We start from the raw sequence: 15222 nt of genomic DNA, 5'->3' as shown, positions 1-15222 counted from the left end.
GGGGCCACGCTCAGGAACTGCCGTCTGCTGCGGTGAAAGCAAACACGTCTTCGCAAGACCACCTGGGGCCTTGAGGTGGCTCTGCAGGGTCGCCCAGCTCTCGGCTCTGTCCAGGCAGGGTGGGGGTGAGGACTGGGAGACAGCAGGGCTCCGGGGGTCCCCCTCTCAGCTGATGCACCTCGTGTCCCCCAGCCACTGGGACACTGTGCAGCATCACGTATTTCTGGTAAGCCAGGGACAAGGTGGCCCTTCCTCGCTGAAGTGCCAGTCATTAGCTGCATGATACCTGCCCCCATCCCCGCTCTCCCCAAAGTCTCGCCCTCTTGTGCAGATGTGTGTCCTTTTGGCCAGCAGAAACAAGTCCCTGCCACATGGTTCAGGTTCCCAAAGATGAGGCCCTTGCCTTCAAAGGCAAACGGCAGCCTGTTTGGTTGGTTGGGATCATGATGTTCGGGAGTGAAGGGGAGGGTCCGTGCAGTTTTATTTCTGGAAGAACCACTGCGCTCCCAGCGGGGGAGCAGCAAACAGCTCAGTAAGGCACAAACACGAATCGGATGGTCTGCTTTGTTAATAGAGTGAATGAGCTGCTTCTTTCATCTCTGCCCAAAGAGTCAATGCTACCAATTCCAGAAGCCTGAATTCCTTACAAAATAAAACAATGTATGACCATAAGTGCTAAGATGATTGCTGCTGTTGACTTTAAAGTGAAACTGAGCTTGACTAAGAGCAACTCATATGTCCAGTGAGTATGGCCCAACAGAATCCCCTGGCTTCCAGAAATGGCTCATAAACTTCCCGGTAAAGGACAGCAAGCCTTATTATTTTATAATCACATTTTTCTTGGGGTTAAAAATAATATTACCCAGTCTAATCGCCTAGTTGCCAAAATTTGGGCTGTTTTTTAAAAAATCAATCCGTTCTCAACAAAGACAATGATTTGTGCCTTGAGGGTGGTCGAAAGACTGCACTCACACACCGAGGACCGTTTCCAGAGAAAAGTGCTAAGAAGGTGTTTTCTGATATGGCATATCTGCAGTAAGGTTTCAGCCTATCAGGAAAATGCCTTTGAAGGTCACAAAATTCATTTGGCTGTATAAGTTCTGGTGCGTATGCTAAAATAATCAGTCACGTTATGTTATAGTCACACCTCGTCCTCTCGTTCTGGAAAATCAATAAAGCGAGAAGAAGGCTGGGGATATTGTGCACAACTATTTAAAAGAGAGAAAACAAAAAATAATATTCTGTGAAAATGGTCCTCAAGGAAACACAGACCTAGTTTTCATAAGCAGGCTCAATTTTATCTCCAAGCTCATCACTGAATTATTAAACCGAAGTACCCATCATATCCTAGACAAAAGCACAAAAAAATAAGGAAACAGCATGCATCCTTTTCTATGATGCTCTAGGGCACCGGAAATTATCCACGGCCTCTAAAATGTATTTCTAAAATGTGTCCATTATTCACACTCTGAGTGGTCTATTCCACCAAATGCTACAAAGCCCGATGTTGCCCTCACTTCTGACACCTTCCCACCTGAAATGTCCACCCTCCTCTTCTCTGCTAGTCCTTCCCTGCATCTCAAGACCCAGCTAAATACCTTCCTGCTTCCCAAAGCCACCTGTGCCTGGCTGGTGACCCAGAAAGGCTGAAGGAATAAGACAGGAAGATGAGATTCAAGAATCATGCAAGAAGCTACAAGGAGACCCCCAAAAGCTGCCTCCTGAGGGTATTTCCTGGGCCCTGGGACCCTCAGCACCATAGGAACTGCCAAGAAGGAAAGGGGGGTGTCCAGGCAGGAGAGGGAGCAGTCCCTAGCAGACCCCTTGGGTCTTATCCAACTTGTTTTTCACCAGCACTGGTGGCAGCTAGATTCAGCACAGATCACCCCAAGCAAGACCATCAACAGATGAAGCAGTCATGGAGTAAATCCAGAAGGTGCTGGGTGGCCTTTCGTTTTGTCCATTGTTTCCTTTGCTGTGTAGAAGATTTTAGTTTCATATAGTCCCACTAGCTTATTGGTGATGTTGTTGCCTGTGTTTTTAGTGTCATAGCCAAAAAAATCATTGCCAAGACCAATGTCAAGGGGCTTTTTCTCTATGTTTTCTTCTAGGAGACTTTTAGTTGCAGGTCTTACATTTAAGTTGTTAATCTGATTTGGGTTTATTTTTATTTATGGTTGCTGCTGCTGCTGCTAAGTTGCTTCAGTCATGTCTGATTCTGTGCGACCCCATAGACAGCAGCCCACCAGGCTCCCCTGTCCCTGGGATTTTCCAAGCAAGAACACTGGAGTGGGTTGCCATTTCCTTCTCCAATGCATGAAAGTGAAAAGTGAAAGCGAAGTTGCTCAGTCGTGTCCGACTCTTAGTGACCCCATTGGACTGCAGCATACCAGGCTCCTCCGTCCATGTGTCTGTTTTTATTCCAGAACCACATGTTTTGACTATTATAGCTCTGTAATATAGTTTGAAATCAGAAATTGTGATGCCTCCAAATTTGTTCTTCTTTCTCAACAGTGACTTTACAATTCAGTTTTTTGTGGATCTATGCAAATTTTAAGATTTTTTTCCTATCTGTGGAAAATGCCATTGGAATTTTGATAGGTATTACATTGACTCCATAGATCACTTTGGGTACTATGAACATTTTGACAATATTAATTCTTCCCACATGGGATTTTTTCCATGTATTTTGTGGCTTTTTCCATTTCTTTCATCAATGGCATATTGATGAAAATTTCAGCGTACAGATCTTTTACTTCCTTGATTAAAGTTATCCTTAAGTATTTCATTCTCTTTGATGCTATTGTCAATGGGATTGATTTCTTTTTCAGAAAGTTTGTTGTTAGTCTGTAGAAATGCAACTGACCTTTTTATGTTGATTTTGTATCCTGCAACTTTAATGAATTCATTCATTAGTTCTAATGGTTTTTGTTGGGGGGGGGGGTGAGTCTAGGATATTGCATGTATAAGAGCATATGCTCTGCAAACAGATAGTTTTACTTCTTCCTTTCTAATTTAGATATCAATGTTTTCCTTTTCTTATCTAATTGCTGTGCTAGGACTACTAGCATTATGCTGAATGTCAAAAGTGGGCATTCTTGTTTTGTTCCTGATCTTAGAGAAAAGACTTTCAGCTTCTCATTCTTGAGTATGATGTTAGCTGTGAGTTTGTCCTGAACTATGGCCTTTATTGTGTTGAGGTACTTTCCGTCCTAATTTTTTGAGAGTTTTTATCATGAAAGGAAGTCAAATTTTGTCAAATGCATTTCCTGCATCTATTGAGATAATTGTAGATTAGCTGTTAATGTGGTGTATCTTCATTCTGTTAATGTGGTGTATCACATTTATTGATTGCATACATTGAACCAACTTGCGCCCTGGGAGCAGTGGTTTCTTCTCTTTTTTAAATATTTGTTTGACTGTGCCAGGTCTTAGTTGAGGGATGTGGGATCTGTAGCTGCAGCATGTGAAATCTTTAGTTGTGGCACGCAGGATTTTTAGTTGCGGCATGCAAACTCTTAGTTGTGGCATGTGGGATCTGGTTCCTTGATCAGGGATTAAACCTGGGCGCTCTGCACTGGGAGCTCAGAGTCTTAGTACTGAACCACTAGGGAAGTCCCAGTGGTTTCTTTTAAATATGTCTGAAATTAGATGTAGGGGACAGGGGAGCCTGGTGGGCTGCCATCTATGGGGTCACACAGAGTCGGACACGACTGAAGTGTTCTAGCAGCAGCAGCAGCAGCAGCAGCTAGAGTTAGAATCCAGTTTTTCTACATGGAAAGCAAGCTCTATGGGAAAGAAACTTCCAGGTACAGACGGGGATGGACCTTATCATTGTCTTAATGATCACTATTCACAATTTAATTTAACCTGATGAGCGCAGGCGGCTGCGACCGGCGTGCTAAGCGCGGCGGAGAGGAGCCACCCCACATCCAAGGTCAGGGGCAGAAGCCGGGAGGACCCCAAGCCCGAAGGGCGGCAGCCAAGAGGAGTTACCCCACGTCTGAGGTCAGGGGCAGCAGCCGAGAGTACCATACTGCGACAGCGCAAGAATGGCCGAGAGGAGCTACCCCACGCCCCCACGCCCGAGGCCAGGGGCGGCGGCCGGGAGGACCAAGCCCACGTCCAAGGAGCCGTGGCTGCGCGGGCGCAGGAGGGCCTAGAGGAGCTATCCCACGTTGAAGGTCAGGAAGGGCGGTGGTGAGGAGATACCCCTCGTCCAAGGTAAGGAGCAATGGCTGCGCTTTGCTGGAGCAGCCGTGAAGAGATACCCCACGCCCAAGGTAAGAGAAACCCGAGTAAGACGGTAGGTGTTGCAAGAGGGCATCAGAGGGCAAACACACTGAAACCATACTCACAGAAAACTAGTCAATCTAATCACACTAGGACCACAGCCTTGTCTAACTCAATGAAACTAAGCCATGCCCGTGGGGCAACCCAAGACAGGCAGGTCATGGTGGAGAGATCTGACAGAATGTGGTCCACTGGAGAAGGGAATGGCAAACCACTTCAGTATTCTTGCCTTGAGAACCCCATGAACAGTATGAGAAGGCAAAATGATAGGATACTGAAAGAGAAATTCCCCAGGTCAGTAGGTGCCCAATATGCTACTGGAGATCAGTGGAGAAATAACTCCAGAAAGAATGAAGGGATGGAGCCAAAGCAAAAAGAATACCCAGCTGTGGATGTGACTGGTGATAGAAGCAAGGTGCGATGCTGTAAAGAGCAATATTGCATAGGAACCTGGAATGTCAGGTCCATGAATCAAGGCAAATTGGAAGTGGTCAAACAGGAGATGGCAAGAGTGAATGTCGACATTCTAGAAATCAGCGAACTAAAATGGACTGGAATGGGTGAATTTAACTCAGATGACCATTATATCTACTACTGCGGGCAGGAATCCCTCAGAAGAAATGGAGTAGTCATCATGGTCAACAGAAGACTCCGAAATGCAGTACTTGGATGCAATCTCAAAAACAACAGAATGATCTCTGTTCGTTTCCAAGGCAAACCATTCAATATCACAGTAATCCAAGTCTATGTCCCAACCAGTAATGCTGAAGAAGCTGAAGTTGAACAGTTCTATGAAGACCTACAAGACCTTTTAGAACTAACACCCAAAAAAGATGTCCTTTTCATTATAGGGGACTGGAATGCAAAAGTAGGAAGTCAAGAAACACCTGGAGTAACAGGCAAATTTGGCCTTGGAATACAGAATGAAGCAGGGCAAAGAGTTTTGCCAAGAAAATGCACTGGTCATAGCAAACACCCTCTTCCAACAACACAAGAGAAGACTCTACACATGGACATCACCAGATGGTCAACACCAAAATCAGATTGATTATATTCTTTGCAGCCAAAGATGGAGAAGCTCTATACAGTCAGCAAAAACAAGACCAGGAGCTGACTGTGGCTCAGATCATGAACTCCTTATTGCCAAATTCAGACTTAAATTGAAGACAGTAGGGAAAACCACTAGACCATTCAGGTATGACCTAAATCAAATCCCTTATGACTATACAGTGGAAGTGAGAAATAGATTTAAGGGACTAGATCTGATAGAGTGCCTGATGAACTATGGAATGAGGTTCGTGACATTGTACAGGAGACAAGGATCAAGACCATCCCCATGGAAAAGAAATGCAAAAAAGCAAAATGGCTGTCTGGGGAGGACTTACAAATAGCTATGAAAAGAAGAGAAGCGAAAAGCAAAGGAGAAGAGGAAAGATATAAGCATCTGAATGCAGAGTTCCAAAGAATAGCAAGAAGAGATAAGAAAGCCTTCTTCAGCAATCAATGCAAAGAAATAGAGGAAAACAACAGAATGGGAAAGACTAGGGATCTCTTTAAGAAAATCAGAGATACCAAAGGAACATTTCATGCAAAGATGGGCTCGATAAAGGACAGAAATGGTATGGACCTAACAGAAGCAGAAGATACTAAAAAGAGATGGCAAGAATACACAGAAGAACTGTACAAAAAAGATCTTCACGACCCAGATAATCACGATGGTGTGATCACTGACCTAGAGCCAGACATCCTGGAATGTGAAGTCAAGTGGGCCTTAGAAAGCATCACTACGAACAAAGCTAGTGGAGGTGATAGAATTCCAGTTGAGCTGTTCCAAATCCTGAAAGATGATGCTGTGAAAGTGCTGCACTCAATATGCCAGCAAATTTGGAAAACTCAGCAGTGGCCACAGGACTGGAAAAGGTCAGTTTTCATTCCAATCCCAAAGAAAGGCAATGCCAAAGAATGCTCAAACTACCGCACAATTGCACTCATCTCACAATGCTAGTAAATAATGCTCAAAATTCTCCAAGCCAGGCTTCAGCAATATGTGAACCGTGAACTTCCAGATGTTCAAGCTGGCTTTAGAAAAGGCAGAGGAACCAGAGATCAAATTGCCAACATCCTCTGGATCATGGGAAAAGCAAGAGAGTTCCAGAAAAACATCTATTTCTGCTTTATTGACTATGCCAAAGCCTTTGACTGTGTGGATCACAATAAACTGTGGAAAATTCTGAAAGAGATGGGAATACCAGACCACCTGATCTGCCTCTTGAGAAATTTGTATGCAGGTCAGGAAGCAACAGTTAGAACTGGACATGGAACAACAGACTGGTTCCAAATAGGAAAAGGAGTACGTCAAGGCTGTATATTGTCACCCTGTTTATTTAACTTATATGCAAAGTACATCATGAGAAACCCTGGACTGGAAGAAACACAAGCTGGAATCAAGATTGCTGGGAGAAATATCAATAACCTCAGATATGCAGATGACACCACCCTTATGGCAGAAAGTGAAGAGGAACTAAAGAGCCTCTTGATGAAAGTGAAAGTGGAGAGTGAAAAAGTTGGCTTAAAGCTCAACATTCAGAAAACGAAGATCATGGCATCTGGTCCCATCACTTCATGGGAAATAGATGGGGAAACAGTGGAAACAGTGTCAGACTTTATTTTTCTGGGCTCCAGAATCACTGCAGATGGTGACTGCAGCCATGAAATTAAAAGACACTTACTCCTTGGAAAGAAAGTTATGACCAACCTAGATAGCATATTCAAAAGCAGAGACATTACTTTGCCAACAAAGATCTGTCTAGTCAAGGCTATGGTTTTTCCAGTGGTCATGTATGGATGTGAGGGTTGGACTGTGAAGAAGGCTGAGTGCCAAAGAATTGATGCTTTTGAACTGTGGTGTTGGAGAAGACTCTCGAGAGTAAATTGGACTCTCAAGGGAGAGTCAAGCAAGGGAATCAAACTAGTCAATCCTAAGGAAATCAGTCCTGAATATTCATTGGAAGGACTGATGCTGAAGCTGAAGCTCCAATACTTTGGCCACCTGATGCAAAGAACTCACTCACTGGAAAAGACCCTGATGCTGGGAAATATTGAAGGCGGGAGAAGAAGGGGATGACAAAAGATGAGATGACTGGATGGCATCATCAACTCGATGGACATGAGTTTGAGCAAGCTCCGGGAGTTGGTGATGGACAGGGAAGCCTGGTGTGCTACAGTCCATGGGGTCACAAAGAATCGGACATGACTGAGTGACTGAACTGAACTAAACTGAGAATGAGACTTGATCAGAACACTAACTTACCCTGTTTCCTATTTTAATGTCCATTTCGTTTATATTTCTGGGTCTCAGGTTCCTCAGACTTAAATGCAGCTTGGCATTAAGAGCCCTTCCACCTTCCCAAGACAACTCTTCTCTCTTTAGCCACTTATCGCAACAACCTCGGTTTACTTTCCTCACTGCTTCATCAGCCAGGAAGTTTCCCGATTATTCTAAATTCTCCTGTGTGTTCTACTCTGCTCTTGGAGAGTACATCTTGAAACCTCCATGTTCAAAGCATAAGACTGCTTTCCTCTTCATTGCTACAGAGGAGGAATTCCCTACTCTTTTTAGTAAAACCTTTTTTGTTGTTGTTTTCCTCAGTAATTGATATTTGTCTTAAAAATATGAAAAATGCAGAAAGAGTAAAGGAAGAAAAAACCCCACAATCCTATCACTATTCCTCGTAACTCAGTTGGTAAAGAATCTTCCTGCAATGCAGGAGACCCAGGTTTGATTCCTGGGTGGGAAAGATACCCTGGTGAAGGAAATGGCAACCCACTCCAGTATTCTTGCCTGGAGAATCCTATGTACAGGGGAGCCTGACAGGCTACAGTCCATGGGATCGCAAGAATCGTACACGACTTTGCAATTAAACCACAGCCATTAATATCTGGGCTATTTCCTTACATTCTTTCTCTCGCTTTCTTTTTTTTTTCCGTGTACAGATGAATTTTTTATTGTGATATAATTCACATGTCATAAAATTCATCCTGTTAAAGTATGTGATTCAGTGGTTTTAGTATATTCACTGAGTTGTGCAACCATCAGCATTATCTAATTTCAGAACATTTTCATCACCCCCAAGAAACTCCACACCTACCAGCGACCACTCCCATCTCCCCTCCTCCAGCTCCTGACAACCACTAATCTAGTTTCTGTCTGTGTGGATTGGGCAAGTATATTTGCATGTTATTAAATAGGGAATCCTTACACTCTTAGGGCTTCCCTGATAGCTCAGTTGGTAAAGAATCTGCCCGCAATGCAGGAGACCCTGGTTCAATTCCTGGGTTGGGAAGATCCACTGGAGAAGGGATAGGCTACCCACTCCAGTATTCTTGGTCTTCCATTGTGGCTCAGCTGGTAAAGAATCCGCCCACATTTCGGAAGACCTGGGTTCGATCCCTGGGTTGAGAAGATCCATCTCCTGGAGAAGGAAAAGGCTACTCCACTCCAGTATTCTGGCCTGGGGAATTCTATGAACTGTATAGTCCATGGGGTCACAAAGAGTCAGATACGACTGAGTAACTTTCACTTTCACTTCACTTTACACTCTTTCTTAATAAAGAAATCCTCATCTTACCAAAAGCTGCCAGCTCATAGGTGGTCTTCAAAGTTTAATTACATTGTACTTAAGATTGCCTCTGCTGCTACTGCTGCAGCTAAATCTCTTCAGTCGTGTCCGACTCTGTGCGACCCCATAGACGGAAGCCCACCAGGCTCCCCCGTCCCTGGGATTCTCCAGGCAAGAACACTGGAGTGGGTTGCCATTTCCTTCTCCAAGGCATGAAAGTGAAAAGGGAAGGTGAAGTCCCTCAGTCGTGTCCGACTCCTAGCGACCCCATGGCCTGCAGCCTACCAGGCTCCTCCGTCCATGGGATTCTCCAGGCAAGATTGCCTCTAGCACTAACTCACACCACTTACTTCTTGGACATAAATCTCTTCCAAAAGTCAGGATTTCAAACAACTTCATACAGAAAAATGAGATTTTAAGATGTTTTGTCACGTGTTTTGATCACAAGTTTCATGGGCTTCTTGCTAATGTATCCTACATCCCCAGTTCCAACCCCCAGGGGAGTAGCCCTGAGCCCCTTAGACCCCAGTGCACACTGTTCAGCCTCATAACTATCCATTTTAGTGACTGTCATCAAAAAAAATTGTATCAAATACCTTTAGGGGAAAACTATCAAAATATACTATTTTAGTCTCTTTTAAAACGAAATTGATTCTTTTCTATTCTGCTTTCTAAATTCATACATATACTTCATAATGAAATGTTTAAGTACATGCCATAGTCTTGCTCTGCAAGGTGAGTAGAGATCCAAAAACAGCACACCTGTTGGGGGCCAATTAGAGCATGGACCCCAAGCTGGTCCAAACTGAAAAGGCCATAGGAAAAGGATGATGCATGTAGGCAGAAGAATTAAGACTTGTATTGAGCTATGACGTCTAAGGGAAGAGCCAGCAAGAAAATACCAGTGGAGATTAGAGCCAACATTCATTAGGCACCAACTCCATGCATGCACTGTGGAGGAGCGGGGGATAGAGGTGAGAACAACAAGCAAAGGCACAGTGAGTGGGACTGGTCAGTGCTGTGGACAAGCAGAACCTTCAGTGAGGAGGTGCCGCTGAGCTCCTTGAAGGAAAGAGGAGAGAAAGGGGATTCCAAGCATGGAGAACAGCAAGAACAGAGGCCTGGATGCGTGGAGCATGTGACCATTCATGGACCTGCCAAGCCCACAGGATGGAGTCAGGGTCTGGGGGATGAAGCTGCTGCAAGAGGAGAACCAAAGCCTACATCCCGAGTGCCGTGTGGCCTTCTTCATTTTGCCTGCATTAAACCAAACACTAGAACAGGCAAGTTATGGACAGGTTTCCAGAACTGCAGTGAGGTACGGGACCTCGCCCCTGATTTGAATGAACCCCCAGGCTGGTGCAGCCGGCAAGAAGTGGCCCTCCTCGCGTTACCTTCCCAGAGTTGAGGCTCTTATTGCACGCTCTCCTGGTCCAGAGGCAGGCGGAACTCTTAACAGGAAAGAGTAAGGAGTTTAAACCTTCAAAACTGCACTCTGCACAAGACCTCCTTGGGGGCAGATGCTGTGAGGGTCTTTCTACCCCCCAGCTCTCCCTGAGTGCCCTTCTCTTTCCCACATGCATCTTGTCAAGAAAATGAAACGGGAGGGAGGCCCTGCCTCATTCAAGCTGATGTCTGTTGCCCAGGAGTCTTGGGGATTCCCTGATAGTTCAGTTGGTAAAGAATCCGCCTGCAGTGCAGGAGACCCCAGTTCGATCCCTGTGTCAGGAAGATCCACTGGCGAGGGGATAGGCTACCCAGTCCAGTATTCTTGGGCTTCCCTTGTGGCTCAGCTGAAAGAATCCACCTCAATGCAGAAGACTTGGGTTCGATCCCTGGGTCGGGAAGATCCCCTGGAGAAGGGAAAGGCCACCCACTCCAGTATTCTGGCCTGGAGGACTCCATGGACTGTATAGTCCAAGGGGTTGCACACGACTAAGCAACTTTCACTTCACTTCACTTCTCTCAGGAGTCTTGCCTGGAAAACAAGTGTTGAGAGCTCAAGGATGGTGACCTTGAGCTGATCCGGGATAGACCTAGGATATAAGAACCACATCCATGGCCCCTCAAGGCTCCTCCTCTTCAGCGTCATCCTCCCCAGACAGCCAGCTCAGCCACAACCTTCACATCTCCCCCACCTTGGGCATCTAATCTAGACCTGCTGTTTTCTGACCTTGTACCAGGGCCTCACGCCATGCCTGGAGCACATGAACAAATCGGTAAATATTTTCACAAGAACAAATAGAAGTCTGCTCTGGCTTCCTATTCACCACCTCCGCTTCATGCCTCTCTCTAATCTCAGTGTCTTTGACCCAAGTTATTAGCATGGCCCCGGAACAGATTACAAATGCACAACTGCCTTGCTGAATGGTATGGTGTTATTAGCTGTGACTCTGATCTACGCTGATTAGAAACACCCAGTTACAGCAGCTTATCACTCAGGACACATGCCCCTTTCCAGGACAAGCACAACATTAATGTATGCAATTCACTCACCCATTCATCAGACATTTATCAGAGCCATACTATATATATCAGGCACTGAGCTGGAAATTAAGACTATAGAAATTGAAAAGACCCAATAAGACAGAAACAGAAGTGAAGTGAAGTGTACAATAGAAATATGGATGCTGTGAGACCATGGGGGCCTCAAACAGGACACTCTTTGAGAATTACAGTCAGTGCACAACCGTTGATGAGAAATTAATATTAATAAGCATATTAACGAGAAATTTTAAATATACCTGAAGCACAAAAGACTTATTTCCCTCTGTGTTTAGGTCACATTAAACGATAGTTAATGATACGGGCTGATGTCTACTAAGCACCCAGAACATATCAGGCACTGTGCTAAGTCCATCTCTGAGCAGAAACAAGCTGAGATGGATGGAAGGATAGAGCAGGGTGGGGGAAGGAGCCTACCACTTGCTCCTGGGTTTGCACGTGGCTGGTTTCAAAGCAAGATAAGCCACACTGAGAAAAGTTCAAAAGATAATTAAACCAGTTAGAAAGCAAAACAGCACTGGGACTGAAGCTGGGTTTCAGAGCCAATTTCCAAGAAGTAATTTCATCATCATAGAACATCAAACGTGAATTCCATTTTCAGCTATGCAAATTCCAAAAGAATAATACCTCACATTTGCATAATGCTTGATGCTTTTCAAAGTGCTTTCCCAGTTATTAATCGAGAGGAGGCTTTATTACTACCAGAAACGTAAATTGAAATTCTGTTCAAACTCAAACTCTCCATTATTTTTTCCACTTTCCCCTCAAAAACCAGAGCTGCCTAAATCCAGGTGCTTTTGATGGAGTGGGTAATTTTAATAACTTTCACTGACAAGGTGAATATGCATAAATGAAGCATATTGTGGGGCCTCACATCCAGTCTCTGATCAAGTCAGACTTCAGAAAACCTTCTGTTGAATTAACAAGATCACGGGGAGTTGTTTCCAGTTTAAATTTGAGATCCTCCCAGGTCTCAGACTTGGTGGCACTGCACACACTTCATTCATCCTTTTCTATCAAATATTAGAAAATGAGGAAATTAGTTCCACCTCTTTATCTTTAAACCTACAGAAATCCCTTCGCAGTGACTTTCCCATGCACGTCGCCAGACCACGTTGCCGGACAGCTCCTTTATCTTTTTTTTTTTTTTTTTTTCCTTTTAACGTCATCAGAACCAAGAGGCTGAATCTGCTGTAAATCCAGCCTGGGGAGATAGGACGGGGATGCAAGGAAATACTTCTGCCCAAACCTTGCCAATCTGTTGCTTTCTCCCTCTCTCTCAAACTTAATTATGTGTAGCGTTCTCAGTCACTGAATCACCAGCCTTTCCTGACACCTCCATCGCATGCATTAGAGCAAAAGATTAACCTGGCTGTTTGCTTTTAATTCTGAAGCTGTGTTAATACTCAACTCCCTGTAGATTAGAGAGGAAGAAAAACACACTCCCACAGACCCCACCCCGGTTCCAGCATGGCTCTGCGACTGCTATTTCTGACAATGTCACCGTGGTTGGGACATACTGGCTGCACTTACCATTTCAGGAGGGCCAAGAAGACCACGGACAGGGCCACCGTCACCATGGGGCCACTCACTTCCAGCCTGAAGAGCCCTAAGACTTCCATTGTTCCTCAGAGACCCTAGAGGGGTGATACTGCAGAGGAAAGAGAGAGGCTGATCCCCCAGCTGTTACAGGAACCCACAGTCTGCAGACAGAAGACATAGGCAACCAAGAAAATATCCCAAGATGTGGGTCTCTGAAGTGTGCCCTTTCTCGGAAGTGTCTCCTTATAAAGAGGAAGGAAGAGGAGGGGAAAACAAAGGGTTTCATTGTAAGGCAATGAATCAGCAACTTTATTTTCTTGATGACGGTACCGCCAATAAACATTTACGTTAACTTTCCCGGGAAGAAGCAGCAGCAGACCTGACCCAAGGTCTGCTGGGAAAGACAATGGCTGCAACCGTAGAATTCTATCGTGACAAGTACTCCTTAAAGAAAGAACATGCTTAAAAAAAAATTAATTTGTCATTAAATGCTCATATGGGTCAGGAAACTGAATGCCCCAGAAAAATTCAAGGCCAGACATCAGACTGATGAAAAATGCCAGCTGCATTGAGGACATCCATCCCACTAAGGTCATTTGGGCTTCCCTAATAGCTCAGTTGGTAAAGAACCCGCCTGCAATGCAGGAGACCCCAGTTCAATTCCTGGGTCGGGAAGATCAGGGATAGGCTACCCACTCCAGTATTCTTGGGCTTCCCCTGTGGCTCAGCTGGTAAAGAATCCACCTGCAGTGTGGGAGACCTGGGTTTCATCCCTGGGTTGGGAAGATCCCCTGGAGAAGGGAAAGCTACCCACTCCTGTATTCTGCCCTGGAGTATTCCATGAACTGTAAAGTCCATGGGGTCACAAAGAGTCAGATACAACTGAGCAAATTGTGCTTTCACTTTTCAAGGTCATTTAGTCCGTGGGGTCCCCTGGCCCCTAGGGGTTCAGTGGGGTCCCTACTCAATGCCTAAGGATCTTGCCTCGTGTCAGCCCTCTCATAATGACTTGGAGGATTTCTTAAATGTCTAAAAGCATACCTGTAGGTTTGTGTAAGGGCCCTTTGTTCTATCTCTGAGCTTATCGGACTAAGGTGGACTGGATCATCTTTTGCTTATTAATCAGCTGGTGACACCTTTAGTAACAGGAAGGGTGTATCAGAGAGGAAACCATTCACTCACCATGACAGTCTTTTGTTCATTCATCATGGGTCGGGGGGCCAGGCTGTATGCTGGGTTTACAATCCTTGGAGGAGAAGCACTGGGCTCTGGAGAATTTTCTCTGGGGACAGATAGACAATAAACAAGTAGATAAATTGCATGTTGAGAACAGCATTGTGAAGCTCGTGAACACAGGTCTGTGACTGGGAATAACTGGGATAACCCATTAGGAGAGTGTGGGGGGAAATCTGGGGAGGACAACTTGAAGCCAAGAGCCTCAGGCGAGGGGGAGACAGGTAAAGCCTTTGGGCCAAAAAGGTGACCAGATAAAGGCTCTCAGGTGGGAGCAAACTCCCCTTGTTGTGGGAACTGGAGAGAGGCCAGCAGGCCAGCTGGAGGAGCAGCTGGGAAAGGAGGAGACTCCGCAGAGGCCAGACAGCTCAGAGCCACGGCAAGCAGCCGGGGCTTCATTTTATGTGCCACTTAGCAGTTTAGTGCGGTCATATTTCTGTTTGTTAGAGTTGTTCTGGCCCTGCGTGAAGAATTCATGGAAAGAGAAGCAGGGAGCCGCTTGGAAGATGATTTTGTTCGTCTTGAGACGAGGCTGCTCAAACTAGAGTAGGGATGAGAGGAGGAGAGAAGTAGATGAGTTTGAAATCTATTCTGGGGACAGACTCTGCAGAATTTCCTGGTGGATTGGAGGAAGACAGAAGGGGAGGGAGGCGGCATGTCTGATCCCCATGTTCCTGACTTGAGGGAGCACCCTTCACTGAGATGAAGAAGGCTGGGAAAAGATGGGGTACTGCTGGGATCAAAAGTTGGGTTTTGGTGCTGTTGGGATGCCTGGGAGACACTGGAGTGGAGCTGTCAAGTCAGAGAGGAATCTCGGCTGCAAATACAAATAATAATCCTTAATACTGACAGTACCATTTATGGAGTACTTACTATGTGCTAGATACTAGTCTAAGAACATCCAGGTATATAGCTCACTTAATCCTCATAAGCTACTCTAGGAGGCAATGCTTATTATTAATCCCACTTTAGAGAAGTAGAAACTGAGGCATGGGAGGTATGACTCCAAAGCCCATACTCTTTATCAAAA

General features: G+C 45.2%; 1 protein-coding gene across 2 annotated transcripts in view; it reads right to left on the bottom strand.

The window, feature by feature from the left end:
* The window catches only part of TBXAS1 (thromboxane A synthase 1), a 173667-nt gene extending 160470 nt beyond the window's left edge, over positions 1-13197 (bottom strand). For both annotated transcript variants that reach the window (XM_019959171.2, XM_019959172.2), the window contains exon 1: positions 12951-13197. In XM_019959171.2, the coding sequence (XP_019814730.2) occupies positions 12951-13039 (89 nt within the window). In that variant the 5' untranslated portion in view covers positions 13040-13197. The remainder of the gene's footprint in view (positions 1-12950) is intronic.
* Between the last annotated feature and the right edge of the window lie 2025 nt (positions 13198-15222).

Source organism: Bos indicus, chromosome 4 (assembly GCF_029378745.1).
Source record: "Bos indicus isolate NIAB-ARS_2022 breed Sahiwal x Tharparkar chromosome 4, NIAB-ARS_B.indTharparkar_mat_pri_1.0, whole genome shotgun sequence".
NCBI classification, from domain to species: Eukaryota; Metazoa; Chordata; class Mammalia; order Artiodactyla; family Bovidae; genus Bos; species Bos indicus.
This window is presented reverse-complemented; position numbering and strand designations above follow the sequence as displayed.